Here is a 14,315-nt window from a genome sequence, read left to right as displayed (position 1 = left end):
GCTGATCGGGTCCGGAGCCGACGTCACACACCCGCCCTGAAAACGCTTGGGAACGCCTGCGTTTTCCCTGACACTCCCTGAAAACGGTCAGTTACCACCCCCAAACGGCCTCATCCTGTCAAACATCGTGCGCGATTGAATTTTTCACACCAGCCTGTCACTGGCCGGTGATGCCTGTTGTTTGCCAACGCACGTGCGCATTGCGGTGCATACGAATGCGCAGTCTATCGCTGATCGCACAGCAACGATCAGATCTGAATCTTCTCCATAATTAGAATGAGCACTCCAATACATTCATTAAGAGGTCACGAAAAGCTCATAAACACTCACCATGGTCATAGAAACAAAGGGGGCTGTTCAGGTTGGTTAGCAAACCCAAAAAGTTAGCAATTGGGCAAAACCATGTTGTAACATGCAGAAAGAAAGTAAAAATAAGATTTTAAACCTAGGGGTAAATCTTTTTCTCCTAGTCCGTAGAGGATGCTGGGGACTCCGTAAGGACCATGGGGAATAGGGTATCCGGACTCCAGGTCGACAGCAAAAAGGTCGACACGTCTTAGGTCGACACCAATTGGTCGACACACCTTAGGTCAACATGGACAAATGGTCGACAGGAACAATGTCGACATGGAAAAAGGTCAACATGAGTTTTTCACAAATTTTTTTCTTTTTTGGAACCTTTTCATACTTAACGATCCACGTGGACTACGATTGGAACGGTAATCTGTGCCGAGCGAAGCGGTAGCGGAGCAAAGGCACCATGCCCGAAACATGGCGAGCGAAGCGATCCATGCGAGGGGACGCGGTGCACTAATTGGGGTTCCCGGTCACTCTACGAAGAAAACGACACCAAAAAAACATAAAAAACTCATGTCGACCTTTTTCCATGTCGACCTAAGGTGTGTCGACCAATTGGCGTCGACCTAAGGTGTGTCGACCTTTTTGCTGTCAACCCTCAGTCCCAGACCCAGGGAATAGACGGGCTCCGCAGGAGACATGGGCACTAAAAAGAACTTTAGATATGGGTGTGCACTGGCTCCTCCCTCTATGCCCCTCCTCCAGACCTCAGTTAGAGAAACTGTGCCCAGAGAAGACGGACAGTACGAGGAAAGGATTTTGTTAATCTAAGGGCAAGATTCATACCAGCCCACACCGTATAACATGGAATATACGAACCAGTTAACAGTATGAAACAAAACAGCATCAGCCCGATACTGATCAAAACTGTAACATAACCCTTATGTAAGCAAAAACTATATACAAGTCTTGCAGAATTTAGTCCGCACTGGGACGGGCGCCCAGCATCCTCTACGGACTAGGAGAAAAAGATTTACCGGTAGGTTTAAAATCTTATTTTCTCTTAAGTCCTAGAGGATGCCGGGGACTCCGTAAGGACAATGGGGATTATACCAAAGCTCCAAAACGGGCGGGAGAGTGCAGGTGACTCTGCAGCACCGATTGAGCAAACATGAGGTCCTCATCAGCCAGGGTATCAAACTTGTAGAACTTTGCAAAAGTGTTTGAACCCGACTAAGTCGCCGCTCGGCAAAACTGTAATGCCGAGACACCTCGGGCAGCCGTCCAAGAAGAGCCCACCTTCCTAGTGGAATGGGCCTTTACTGAATTTGGTAACGGCAATCCAGCCGTAGAATGAGCCTGCTGAATCGTGTTACAGATCCAGCGAGCAATAGTCTGCTTAGAAGCAGGAGCGCCAACCTTGTTGGCTGCATACAGGACAAACAGTGCCTCTGTCTTCCTAACCCGAGCCGTTCTGGCTACATAAGTTTTCAATGCCCTGACCACATCAAGGGACTCGGAATCCTCCAAGTCCCGCGTAGCCACAGGCACCACAATAGGTTGGTTCATATGAAAAGAGGAAACCACGTTAGGCAAAAATTGAGGATGAGTCCTCAACTCAGCTCTATCCACATGGAAGATCAGATAGGGGCTTTTGTGAGACAGAGCCGCCAACTCAGATACTCTCCTAGCAGACGCCAAGGCCAACAACATGACCACCTTCCAAGTGAGATACTTTAGTTCCACCGTTTGAAGCGGCTCAAAACCAGTGAGACTTAAGAAACCGTAACACCACGTTAAGTCTGGACTTCTGGGAGAGAAGCCAATTCCTTCTGAAAGAAAATGGATAGGGACGAAATCTGAACTTTAATGGAGCCTAATTTTTGGCCCAAATTCACTCCGGTCTGTAGGAAGTGAAGAAAACGGCCCAGATGAAATTCTTCCGGAGGAGCATTCTTGGACTCACACCAAGACACATACCTCCTCCATATACGGTGATAATGTTTTGCTGTCACCTCCTTCCTAACCTTTATCAGAGTAGGAATGACCTCATCCGGAATGCCCTTTTCCGCTAGGATCCGGCGTTCAACCGCCAAGCCGTCAAACGCAGCCGCGGTAAGTCTTGGAATAAACAGGGCCCCTGTTGCAACAGGCCCTCTCTGAGAGGAAGAGGCCACGGATCTTCTGTGAGCATTTCCTGCAGATCCGGATACCAGGCCCTTCGAGGCCAATCTGGAACAATGAGAATTGTCTGTACTCCTCTTCGTCTTATGATTCTCATTATCTTTGAGATGAGAGGAAGAGGAGGAAACACATAGACCGACTGGAACACCCACGGTGTCACAGGGCATCCACTGCTACCGCCTGAGGGTCCCTTGACCTGGCGCAATACCTCGGAAGCTTCTTGTTGAGGTATGACGCCATCATGTCTATTTGAGGCAGTCCCCACTGACTTGTAATCTCAGCAAAGACTTCCTGATGAAGTCCCCACTCTCCTGGATGTAGATCGTGTCTGCTTAGGAAGTCTGCTTCCCAGTTGTCCACTCCCGGAATGAAGACTGCTGTCAGAGCGCTTACATGATTTTCCGCCCAGCGAAGAATCCTGGTGGCTTCTGACATTGCCACTCTGCTCTTTGTTTCACCTTGGCGGTTTACATGAGCCACTGCGGTGATGTTGTCTGACTAGATCAGAACCGGTAGGTCGCGAAGCAAATTCTCCGCTTGACGAAGGCCGTTGTATATGGCCCTTAATTCCAATACGTTGATGTGTAGACAAGCCTCCTGGCTTGACCACAGACCTTGGAAGTTTCTTCCCAGTGTGACTGCTCCCCATCCTCGGAGGCTCGCATCCGTGGTTACCAGAACCCAGTCCTGAATGCCGAACCTGCGACCCCCTAGAAGGTGAGCACTCTGCAGCCACCACAGGAGAGATACCCTGGCCCTGGGGTACAGGCTGATCATCTGATGTATATGTAGATGGGACCCGGACCACTTGTCCAGAAGGTCCCACTGAAAAGTCCTCGCATGGAACCTGCCGAATGGAATGGCCTCGTAAGACGCCACCATCTTTCCCAGAACTCGAGTGCATAGATGCACCGACACCCTTTTCGGCTTCAACAGGTCTCTGACCAAGCTCTGGAGTTCCTGGGCCTTTTCCATCGGGAGAAAAACACTTTTCTGTTCTGTATCCAGAATCATGCCTAAGAAAGGCAATCGGTTCGTTGGAACCAACTGTGACTTTGGTAGATTGAGAATCCAGGCGTGCTGCTGCAACACTGTCAGGGAGAGTGAAACGTTGTTCAACAACTGCTCTCTTGATCTCGCTTTTATTAGGAGATCGTCCAAGTACGGGATAATTGTGACTCCCTGCCTGCGCAGGAGCACCCTCATTTCCGCCATCACCTTGGTGAAAATTCTCGGGGCCGTGGAAAGCCCAAACGGCAACGTCTGAAATTGGTAATGACAATCCTGTCCAGCAAGTCTCAGGAACGCCTGATGAGGAGGATATATGGGGACATGAAGGTAAGCATCCTTTATGTCCAGGGATACCATATAATCCCCCCCCCCTCCAGGCTGGCGATGACCGCTCTGAGCGACTCCATCTTGAACTTGAACCTTTTTAAGTATAGGTTTAAGGATTTTAAATTCAGAATGGGTCTGACCGAACCGTCCGGTTTCGGGACCACAAACAGGGTTGAGTAATACCCCATCCCCTGCTGAAGCAGGGGAACTTTGACCACCACTTGTTGAAGACACAAATTTTGAATTGCATTTAAAACAACCTCCCTCTCTGGGGAAGACGCCGGTAGGGCCGATTTGAAAAACCGGCGAGGAGGCACCTCTTCGAATTCCAGCTTGTAGCCCTGGGAAACAATGTCTATTGCCCAGGGATCCACCTGTGATTGAACCCAGACATGGCTGAAAAGTCGAAGACGTGCCCCCACTGGGGCGGACTCCCTCAGCGGAGCCCCAGCGTCATGCGGTGGATTTAGTAGAAGCCGGGGAGGACTTCTGCTCCTGGGAACTAGCTGTAGTTGACAGCTTTTCCCCTTCCCTCTGGCAAGAAAGGAAGATCCCCGTACTCTCTTGGATTTATGCGACCGAAAGGACTGCATCTGATAATGTGGCGTTTTCTTAGGCTGTGAGGAAACATAAGGCAAAAAAGTTGATTTACCTGCAGTAGCTGTGGAAACCAGGTCCGTGAGACCTTCCCCAAACAATTCCTCACCCTTGTAAGGCAAAACCTCCATATGCCTCTTCGAGTCGGCATCACCCGTCCATTGTCGGGTCCACAGGGCTCGCCTAGCAAAAATCGCCAAAGCGTTGGCTCTGGAACCCAGTATGCCAACGTCTCTCTGAGCATCTTTCATATATAGGACAGCATCCTTAATATGACCCAAGGTCAATAAAATGGTTTCCTTATCCAGCGTATCAATCTCAACCGATAAGGTATCTGTCCACGCTGCAACAGCGCTACGAACCCAAGCCGACGCTATTGCCGGTCTGAGTAATGTACCAGTATGTGTGTAAATTGACTTCAAGGCAGTCTCCTGTCTGCGATCAGCAGGATCCTTGAGGGCCGCGGTATCTTGAGATGGCAGCGCTACCTTTTTGGATAAGCGTGTCAACGCTTTGTCCACCCTTGGGGAGGATTCCCACCGTATCCTGTCCTTAGCCGGGAAAGGATACGCCATAAGAATCCTTTTGGGAATCTGCAGTTTCTTGTCTGGAGTTCCCCAAGCCCTTTCAAACAACTCATTTAGCTCATGTGAAGGGGGAAAAGTAACCTCAGGCTTCTTTTCTTTAAACATGTGGACCCTCGTGTCAGGTACAGAGGGGTCATCTGTGATATGCAACACATCTTTTTTTGCAATAATCTGTGAATGACAAATTGCTTTCTCACAAATATTTAAAAGGCCCACTCTAATATATACTGCATACGCCAGGCGCATCTTATTACCATATACGTTAAAAGTGCACTGTACATCGCAAAACACTGCATCCCATAAGAGAAAACAATACACCCACACATTATCTGAGTTCCAAAGCTCATTGATGTATAGATTTGTTATTAAAAGGATATGGATTCAATATATTACAAAGTACAGTATACCTATAGTTACATGGTTACACTCACACAGTAAGCAGTTAAAACATACAGTTACATACAGTTACAGTTACAGGCCAGCAATACAATACCATTCCCTCAATGCTTATGTCTCTCTCTCTCTCTCTCTCTCTCTCTAAAATCATGCTGGGACTCCATCTTACGCTGAGACCAAAACAGGAACTGATCTGGCAATAACTCCATCATCGTCTCAGACCAAACAGCAACCTGACCTCCTGTGTGATCAGCAATGTGTTATCTAGTCTTTGGGGGAGGGGACTTACTCATTCATGATGAGTCACTAGTCTCTTTGTATATGCTAATCAGGTTCAGCTTTGAAGACATCCAAAGGGCTGGCCTGAGCTTCCTGTCCACTACCTGTTTGGAATATCTATTCTAATAAAAGTGATTTTACCTTTCATACATTTAATCATAATTCCTTGTTGCAATGTCCTACAACGTAATAACAAGTATCAAATGAATCTACACATTAATCTGGTTGCTTTAATAGTAAATATGACAGGTCTATCTTGCTTCGTTCAAATAATACACATACATGACATTACTTCATTATATATCATTTTAAATCATCATGATGTCTGGCGCTTGATATTATTATAGTTATGTACTGTATGAAATAAGTGTCGAATCCATCTCTGTGGCATGTCCGTGTAAATGCGTGTGTTACCATATATTGCTGTGCTCGCTGTGCGTATTTGCAAGTATAGCGACTTATAATGTGTAGAGTTTGTATGTTCTTTTTATGTAATATTTTTGACTTCGACAAATCATATAATGAATACTTTAAGCCAATTTTGGCTGCAACTTCGCATCATCATAGTCGACACTGGAGTCAGAATCCGTGTCGGTATCAGTGTCTACTACTTGGGAAAGTGGGCGCTTTTGAGACCCAGCAGGTCCCTGCGACATAGTGAAAGGCAGTGCTTGACTCCCTGTACCTTCCCTGGACTCCGCTTTGTCCAACCTTTTGTGTAATAAATTTACATTTGCATTTAAAACATTCCACATATCCAACCAGTCAGGTGTCGGCGTTGCCGACGGAGACACCACACTCATTTTCTCCACCTCCTCCCTAGAAGAGCCTTCCGCTTCAGACATGCCGACACACGCGTACCGACACCCCACACACTCAGGGAAATCTCTAATCTGGAGACAATTCCCCCACAAGGCCCCTTGGAGAGACAGAGAGAGAGTATGCCAGCACACACCCAGCGCCAATGACCCTGGAAAATTTTCACAGAGATATACAGCGCTTTTAGATATGTAAATATTCACTGCGCTAATTATGTGCCCCCCCTTCTTTAAAACCCTCTGTCACCGTGTTCAGCAGGGGAGAGTCCGGGGAGCCAGCTTCTCAGCGGTGTGCTGTGTAGAAAATGGCGCTGGTTAGTGCTGAGGGATCAAGCTCCGCCCCCTCAGCGGCGGGCTTCGGTCCCGCTCGATTTCTTCAAAAACTGGCGGGGGATACCTATATACAGCCCTCAGCCTATATATATACTTTTGTAAGTCCTAGGTGTAAAATTGCTGCCCAGGGCGCGCCCCCTGCGCCCTGCACCCATCAGTGCCTGCCGAGTGTTGTTGTGTGTGGGAGTGAAGATCTGAAGTCTTCTGCCGCCTCTGAAGTCTTCTATCTTCTTATACTCACCCGGCTTCTATCTTCCGGCTCTGTGAGGAGGACGGCGGCGCGGCTCCGGGACGAACTGCAAGGAGAGACCTGCGTTCCGACTCCCTCTGGAGCTAATGGTGTCCAGTAGCCTAAGAAGCAGAGCCTAGCATTTAAGTAGGTCTGCTTCTCTCTCCTCAGTCCCACGAAGCAGGGAGCCTGTTGCCAGCAGGGCTCCCTGAAAATAAAAAACCTAACAAAATACTTTCTTTCAGGGAAACTCAGGAGAGCTCCTTGTAGTGCACCCAGTCTCCTCTGGGCACAGTATCAAACTGAGGTCTGGAGGAGGGGCATAGAGGGAGGAGCCAGTGTACACCCATATCTAAAGTGTTTTTAGTGCCCATGTTTCCTGCGGAGCCCGTCTATTCCCCATGGTCCTTACGGAGTCCCCAGCATCCTCTAGGACGTAAGAGAAAAAAGGTTCACAAATAGATTAATACAAATAAAAGAATGACATAAATAATACTGTTTATTAGCACATAATATTTAGCAAGCATCCCGTGTAGCACTCAGCATACCAGTCTATCTCTCTCATCCCTGAGGTAAATATACCAAGAGTCATATTCTCTGACAAGACCCAGAGTAGTAACCGGAGCGCACACGGTCACCCAATTACAGAGGGGGGGGCATTTTGCTGACTGAGCCAAAGCAGCCAAGCAATTTACAAGGAACTAGCCTCGTCATGTGTCAGCCATGTTGCCATCTCCAAGTGTATTCAAAACACTTGTTCCGTCCACCAAATGGCTGCTTCTACTTAAACAACAACAAGCACACTTTACAGGAACATTTTCCCCAAAGCCTTGCTGATCTGCGCCTGCTCGGTCTTCTCCTTTTCACGCACTCTCGCAATTTCCCTTCTTGCGTCCTTGTTACCCGGATCCAGTTTCAACAAGTTCTCAAAATCTCCCCTGGCACCCTTCCAATCTGACATGCCAGCTCGGGCCACCCCCCTCCGGTACAGAGCTTTCAGGTGGGCTGGCTCCTTGTCCAGGACTCGCGTGCACCTCTCCTCCGCTTCGCGTAACCGCCCTCTCTTGAGGTCACAAGCAGCCAGGTTGGATAGAAGGGTCACTTTCTCTTCTTCGGCTTCCCTGGGGGTACAAACCAGAAGTCTGAGTGCTCTGGCGTATCGTCTTTCTGCCCCTTCGATGTTTCCATCCCTGAACGCTTTCCCACCTTTTTCCCGGTCTCTCATAGCCCTCCTGATCTTCTCACTGGTATCTACTTCCCAAGATTCTTTACCATTTTCAAAACTTGCCAAGCGCAAGAGGAACTGAAACCCGGCTGCACTGTCCACTCGGCAGACTTCTCCAGAAAGCATGTTTTCTAGACATTGGTCAACTAGGCGGTCCCGACCAGTGTCACCTTCCCCCAGCTCTACTTCAAACCACGTGCCTGCTGGATATCCTACGTCTGCTGAGGAGCATGACTGAGCTGGAGGGTCACTAAGAGGTTCCAAAAAGATCATGCACCTAGCACACTCTTTGGGTTTGTCCACCCCAGACCCTGGCTCTAGAATGGTCTTTGTGAAACTCCCATCGGGGCACTGCCATGATCTACTGCCTGCTGAGGTCCGAGGACCCTCCATTGACGCTCAGGATTTCAGATGAGGACAAGCCAGTGTCTCTGAAAGGGATAAAAAAAAAAAAAAAAAGGATATAAAATAGAAATATAGCAACTACTTACTTCATCCTCAACATTCACCTAAAATATAAACAAATCACTTTGTCCCATACCGTATATAGGCTCAGTCTCCCTTTTGGATCTGTTTGGATTCACTCGCTCATTGTTATTCCTTAATTACAAAGATATATAGGCACTAACTGATGGCATAAGATTTAACATCAATAAACCCAAGAATGCCTATATATAAGTATTAGAGACAAATTTCAATTTTTTAATCTATAGATAATTTTGTGTTGATCCCAAATAAATCTATTATTTTAAATTCTATGCTGTAAGAAAAGAATATGTGAAAAACGCCAAAGGAGGTAAAAACATTTTTAATAGCTATTGTATATTAAAGTAATCTTTGGTGCATCATCATCATCACCTATCCTTTATATGATGCCACCAAGTATCCATAATGCAGAACAGGGGAGAATTACAATAGCATAAACAAACAGTACAATATAACAAAAAGTAAACGCTAAGATAATACAACTAAGTGACCGGCCGTAGTCAACAGTAGTACTCACTGACCCAGTACCCTGAGAAGGGGCGGGCAGAAAGCATCAGTCACTAGCTGTAAGTGAAAAGGGAGCGCACTGGGACGAGGCTAGTGCAGGGTGGGTGGAGGGCCCTGCTGGTGAGATCTTACACTAGTGCGATATGGCCATTTTTCATCCGATTCCGAGTTTTCTGTTTGATGGATCGGATGAAAAGTGTTGTTCCCGTGCTCCTCAGATCAGAGTCGCAGATCGCCACGGCTGCCATGGTTATTTATCGCAATTGGAGGAAGAGTTGCACATCGGAGAGCATTTGTATACAAGCAGATGCGATATATCAGATGTTAAAAAAAAAAATAACCTCAGTTGTAAATCATAATCGCAAGACTCTGGGGAAACTGCCGGGAAGGTTAGGGGAAAATCGGATTCGATTTCCAGTTCAGATAAGTCTCACTAGTGGATGGGGGCCTTTACAGTCTCAACCTGGGTATTCACCTATACAATCGTTGGCCCATCAGGTGAACGGGCCGATGATTGTAGGTGTGTTTGCTGTACCGTTGCAGGAGCGTTAGTCGATAAACGGCTTCAAACGCTACAGCAACGGCCGGGATCGGGAGATCGCATCTGATGTGTTGTTTAATATTTATCTGCCCAACCTCCAAAACCCATAGAAGCCTATATTTCTAGCATAGCGTGTACGGGGATCACACGGCCTCACCAGGGATCAAGCTGGGTGCACAGCACTCAGCTGACAGGGAGCAATAAATCAATCAGATGGGTGATGGCATGTACACGGTTTAAGGATATGGGGAGTATAACTGGGATTAGATTAGAAGATAGGACAGGGGGACATGAAGAGGGCTGGTAATGAACAGTTGTGTTTTCAGGGCACGTCTGAACCCATGCAGTCTGGCGGACAGTCCGATCGGGCGCAGGAGTGGGTTACAGAAGAAGGAAGAGGTCTTGGACGCAGGAGCATGAGGAGGTAACCAGCAGGGAGACAAGGCATTGACACTGCGTCTCTCATCCACACGTATTACTTGTTCCCACTCAAAACTACAGGACTTTATCCGGGATTCACCCACTCTGTGGATTGCCCTCCCACGCACAATAAGACTCGCCTCTAGTCTCCAATCCTTTAAACGTTCTCTGAAAACTCACCTCTTCAGACAAGCCTATCAAATTCCAGACCCACCCACATAACCTTCAGTGCTTCCCTATCTAATTACATCCTCTCTGTACACTATACATAACATCACATATCTTGTCTTTCTTTACTATCACACCCTCCTGACACTTGGCCAACATTGCGGGATGATCATATCATACAACCCATTAAGAACCTAGCAATCTTGTGGACCTTTATGCATACTTACCGACAATCTGGTTGCCCCCTCGGGAGGAGGCAGCCAGGTCGGTGCAGCAGGGGCGTGGCGATGATGGAGGATGACGTTTAGGGGCGGGGTTGGAGGCGTGGCCAAATGATCGCGTCATCGTGGTTCCGCCCCCTGTCTAGCAATGCCGATAATATTGGCATTGCAAGGCAGGGGGCTGGGCTGGGATGACGCGAATCGCGTCATCTGACCCCCAGACTGTCCACTTTGAACTGCGCCACCGGGGGTTTTCTAGGGGATGCGGGGGGGTTGCGGGGGGTGGGCGCTCGGCCGGGAGACTTGCCCACTCTTCTGGGGGGCCGGGAGAGCCACCCGATTTTCAGGAGTCTCCCGGCCATTCCAGGAGAGTAGGCAAGTATGCCATTATGCAATAGGTAGCATCTATTCATGTGTATCAATGCCTATTTCCCTATAGATTGTAAGCTTGCAAGCAGGGCCTTCCTACCTCTATGTCTGTCTGTTTTTACCCAGTTTTTTTCTATTACTGTTGTTCTAATTGTAAAGCGCAACGGAATATGCTGCGCTATATAAGAAACTGCTAATAAATAATGCAATAAGAAAATGATCTATTCATTATGTATCTGAGCTATAGGAGCTGTGCAATTATTATATCACTACATGCACATACAACAATACGGCCATATCATTTTGCAGCTGCAAACACATGCACCATAAATCCCAGCCAGGATCAGAATGATACGCTAGCCAGCTGCTAGAGACCAGAGAATGGGAGACCAGGAGTATGCCTTAGAATGGGAATTCCTTACCTTTTCCTAGCAGTGGTCAGGGTGCATGGTGATCTGCAGGATACAGAATGTGTCAGTAACATATCCCTACAAGAACTGGCAACATTATCTCTGTCTATTTCCCAGGGACACTTAGCAATGCTGGAAACAGCCAGCACTGCCTCAATACAGCCAAGCTACAGAGCCTACTATGGTATGCCGGGACTTGTAGTTCTACAGTAGCCAGCGCTAAGGGTATAAGCATGGGCGAAGCAAGGAATAAGACTACAATGACCAGCATGCATTGCGCTGATATAGGAGGACGCTCACCATGCGGGTGTACCAGGAAGTGCAGCAGTGGGAGCACAAAGATGGCTGCCAGGGAGGGGGAGGGGTTCTATCTCCATATATGCTGCTGCCCATCCATATAGCCCCTGCCCCCTGCACTGCATAGTGCTTGTGTAACCAGGGAGTGGTGCTGATCACAACAAGCAGAGACAGCAGAGACAGACACCTATAAAGAGACAGACTGAGACACACACACACACAAGAGATGGTGTGATTAATAATTAGTGGTGAGTATAATAGGAATATCCTTTATATCAGTTGGGCAGTGGGGTGTATAGGGGGTCCCAGATAATGCATAGTGTCTAGCATGGGTGGGTTCTCTGCAGATTATGACACTATAAATGGTAAAGTCTGTCTGCAGGTAACGCAGCTGCAGGCTTGTACTCTACACACACCTGACACCTTGAATTATTGTAATTATTTTGGGAACGCAGATGACTAATAGAGCATAACTATGTGAAAAGTGGCCGAACTTACAGGTGCGTCTGGAAGAAACAGTAGGGAAATGCTCTGCAGTTGTCTTGCCAAGTGGGTACCAGTAGAGCGATGCTCTGCAGGCTGTGTGGCTAAGTTTCAGGCAGTGGAGAGATGCCCAGTTGGTTGTCTGCCATTGGTTATGGGGCAGGGTATCCGTTTGGATGGTCGACCATGTTATGGTTGACAGTCATTAGGTCGACCACTGTTGGTCGACATGGACACATGGTCGACACATGAAAATGGTCGACACATGAAAAGGTCAACATGAGTTTTTTGGTTTTTTTTTTTATTCTTTTGGGGAACTTTTTCATTCTTTACGATCCACATGGTCTACGATTGGGAACGGTAATCTGTGGCGAGCACAGCGAGGCACCTTGCCCGAAGCATGGCGAGCGAAGCGGTGCACTAATTGGGGTTCCCCGTCACTTTACGCAGAAAACGACACCCAAAAAAGAAAAGAAAAAACTCAAGTCGACCTTTCATGTGTCGACCATGTCAATGTCGACCAATAGTGGTCGACATACTGACTGTCGACCATAACATGGTCGACCATTCATACCGGGGCAGTGGGGCGATGTTCTGCTGGGCGGCTCGCCATGTGACTAAAAAGGGAGAATTGCTCTGCCAGTGACAGGTTCCTACCTGGGCACTTTACCACATCCCTTATATATTGTACTTTCTTTATTCAGCTTGCCGCTATGTGGCTCGCAAGATTGCAGGTTCCAGGCATGAGGAAGGCAAGGAGGAGAAGGGAGCAGCCATCGGCTCTGGGGTGCCATCATGTGCCCTGCGCAAAGGTAATATGGATGTGTATGTGTGTATATATTTACCTGTGTGTGTATATGTTTTATGTATTTATAAAAACCTGGCTATGCGGCGGCACTCTGATCATAAATCCAATAACGTGACCAACAACTGATTTCCAGAATTCTATTATGACCCGTTAATCAGGTACAAGGTAAAAATGTACAACTCCCCATTACTGTATGCACACTCATCGCACCCACGCGCATCGCCGGGCGGTCTCTATCCGAGGTGGGGCCAGCGGTCAATGACATCATCAAAGTAAATCTTATCAGCAAAGAGATGCATAGTAACTAAAGCCGTGGGTAATATCAGCTGTATCTAATACAGAAGTCTTAAGGAAACGCCAAACACTGATCCATAGTGTATGGCAACACATAACATTAAGTACAGCACTTTGAATGCATAATTCAATATAGTGGCAATCAATACATTCCTATTGAGGAAAAACATTTATGTAATGAGGTTCTAAACTTAACCCAATAGTATCCGCCTTATGGTGGTCATTCCGAGTTGTTCTCTCGCTAGCAGTTTTTAGCAGCCGTGCAAACGCTATGCCGCCGCCCACTGGGAGTGTATTTTAGCTTAGCAGAAGTGCGAACGAAAGGATCGCAGAGCGGCTACAAAAAAATTTTGTGCAGTTTCAGAGTAGCTCCAGACCTACTCAGCGCTAGCGATCACTTCAGACCATTCAGTTCCTGTTTTGATGTCACGAACACGCCCTGCGTTTGGCCAGCCACGCCTACGTTTCCCCAGCCACGCCTGCGTTTTTATCTGGCACGTCTGCGTTTTTCCGCTCACTCCCTGAAAACTGTCAGTTGACACCCAGAAACACCCACTTCCTGTCAATCACTCTGCGGCCAGCAGTGCGACTGAAAAGCTTCGCTAGACCTTGTGTGAAACGACATAGTTCGTTGTAATAGTATGACGCGCGTGCGCATTGCGCCGAATACGCATGCGCAGAAGTGCAGTTTTTTTGCCTGATCGCTGCGCTGCAACCAAAATCTGCTAGCGAATAACTCGGAATGACCCCCTATATACGTACAATCGGCATGCTGTAGTGGCTAACATAATTACTGTAAAAATCACCGTTTGGTAAACTGCACCAATGCAAAGGTCAACATATTAATAGAGACTGATGGGTGGAAGAGGGAAAAAAACAGCCTGGGCACAACAAATGACTGGTCCAGGGCTGGACTGGCCCACCGGGGAAACCCCCGGTGGGCCCTACCACCTCCTCCTCATCTAGGGATCAGGTTCCAGACTGTGCACTCGAATTATACATATGTTACCTTATACTGCACAGGACTG

General features: G+C 47.7%; 1 protein-coding gene and 1 long non-coding RNA gene across 2 annotated transcripts in view; one reads left to right on the top strand and one right to left on the bottom strand.

Moving 5' to 3' along the window:
* Nucleotides 1-7,539: 7,539 nt before the first annotated feature.
* Nucleotides 7,540-11,609, bottom strand: FKBPL (FKBP prolyl isomerase like). Its single transcript, XM_063938151.1, has 2 exons — nucleotides 11,418-11,609; nucleotides 7,540-8,714 (listed from the first exon to the last, which is right to left on the bottom strand). The coding sequence occupies exon 2, from the start codon at nucleotides 8,674-8,676 to the stop codon at nucleotides 7,864-7,866; it is 813 nt and encodes a 270-aa protein (XP_063794221.1). The 5' UTR covers nucleotides 8,677-8,714; nucleotides 11,418-11,609; the 3' UTR covers nucleotides 7,540-7,863.
* A 135-nt stretch (nucleotides 11,610-11,744) lies between these two features.
* LOC134949529 (uncharacterized) overlaps nucleotides 11,745-14,315 on the top strand; it is a 68,439-nt gene continuing 65,868 nt past the window's right edge. The window contains exons 1-2 of the long non-coding RNA XR_010183175.1: nucleotides 11,745-11,950; nucleotides 12,890-12,997. This is a non-coding gene — a long non-coding RNA (uncharacterized LOC134949529). The remainder of the gene's footprint in view (nucleotides 11,951-12,889; nucleotides 12,998-14,315) is intronic.

The sequence above is a fragment of the Pseudophryne corroboree genome, chromosome 8, assembly GCF_028390025.1.
Source record: "Pseudophryne corroboree isolate aPseCor3 chromosome 8, aPseCor3.hap2, whole genome shotgun sequence".
Classification (NCBI taxonomy): Eukaryota; Metazoa; Chordata; class Amphibia; order Anura; family Myobatrachidae; genus Pseudophryne; species Pseudophryne corroboree.
This window is presented reverse-complemented; position numbering and strand designations above follow the sequence as displayed.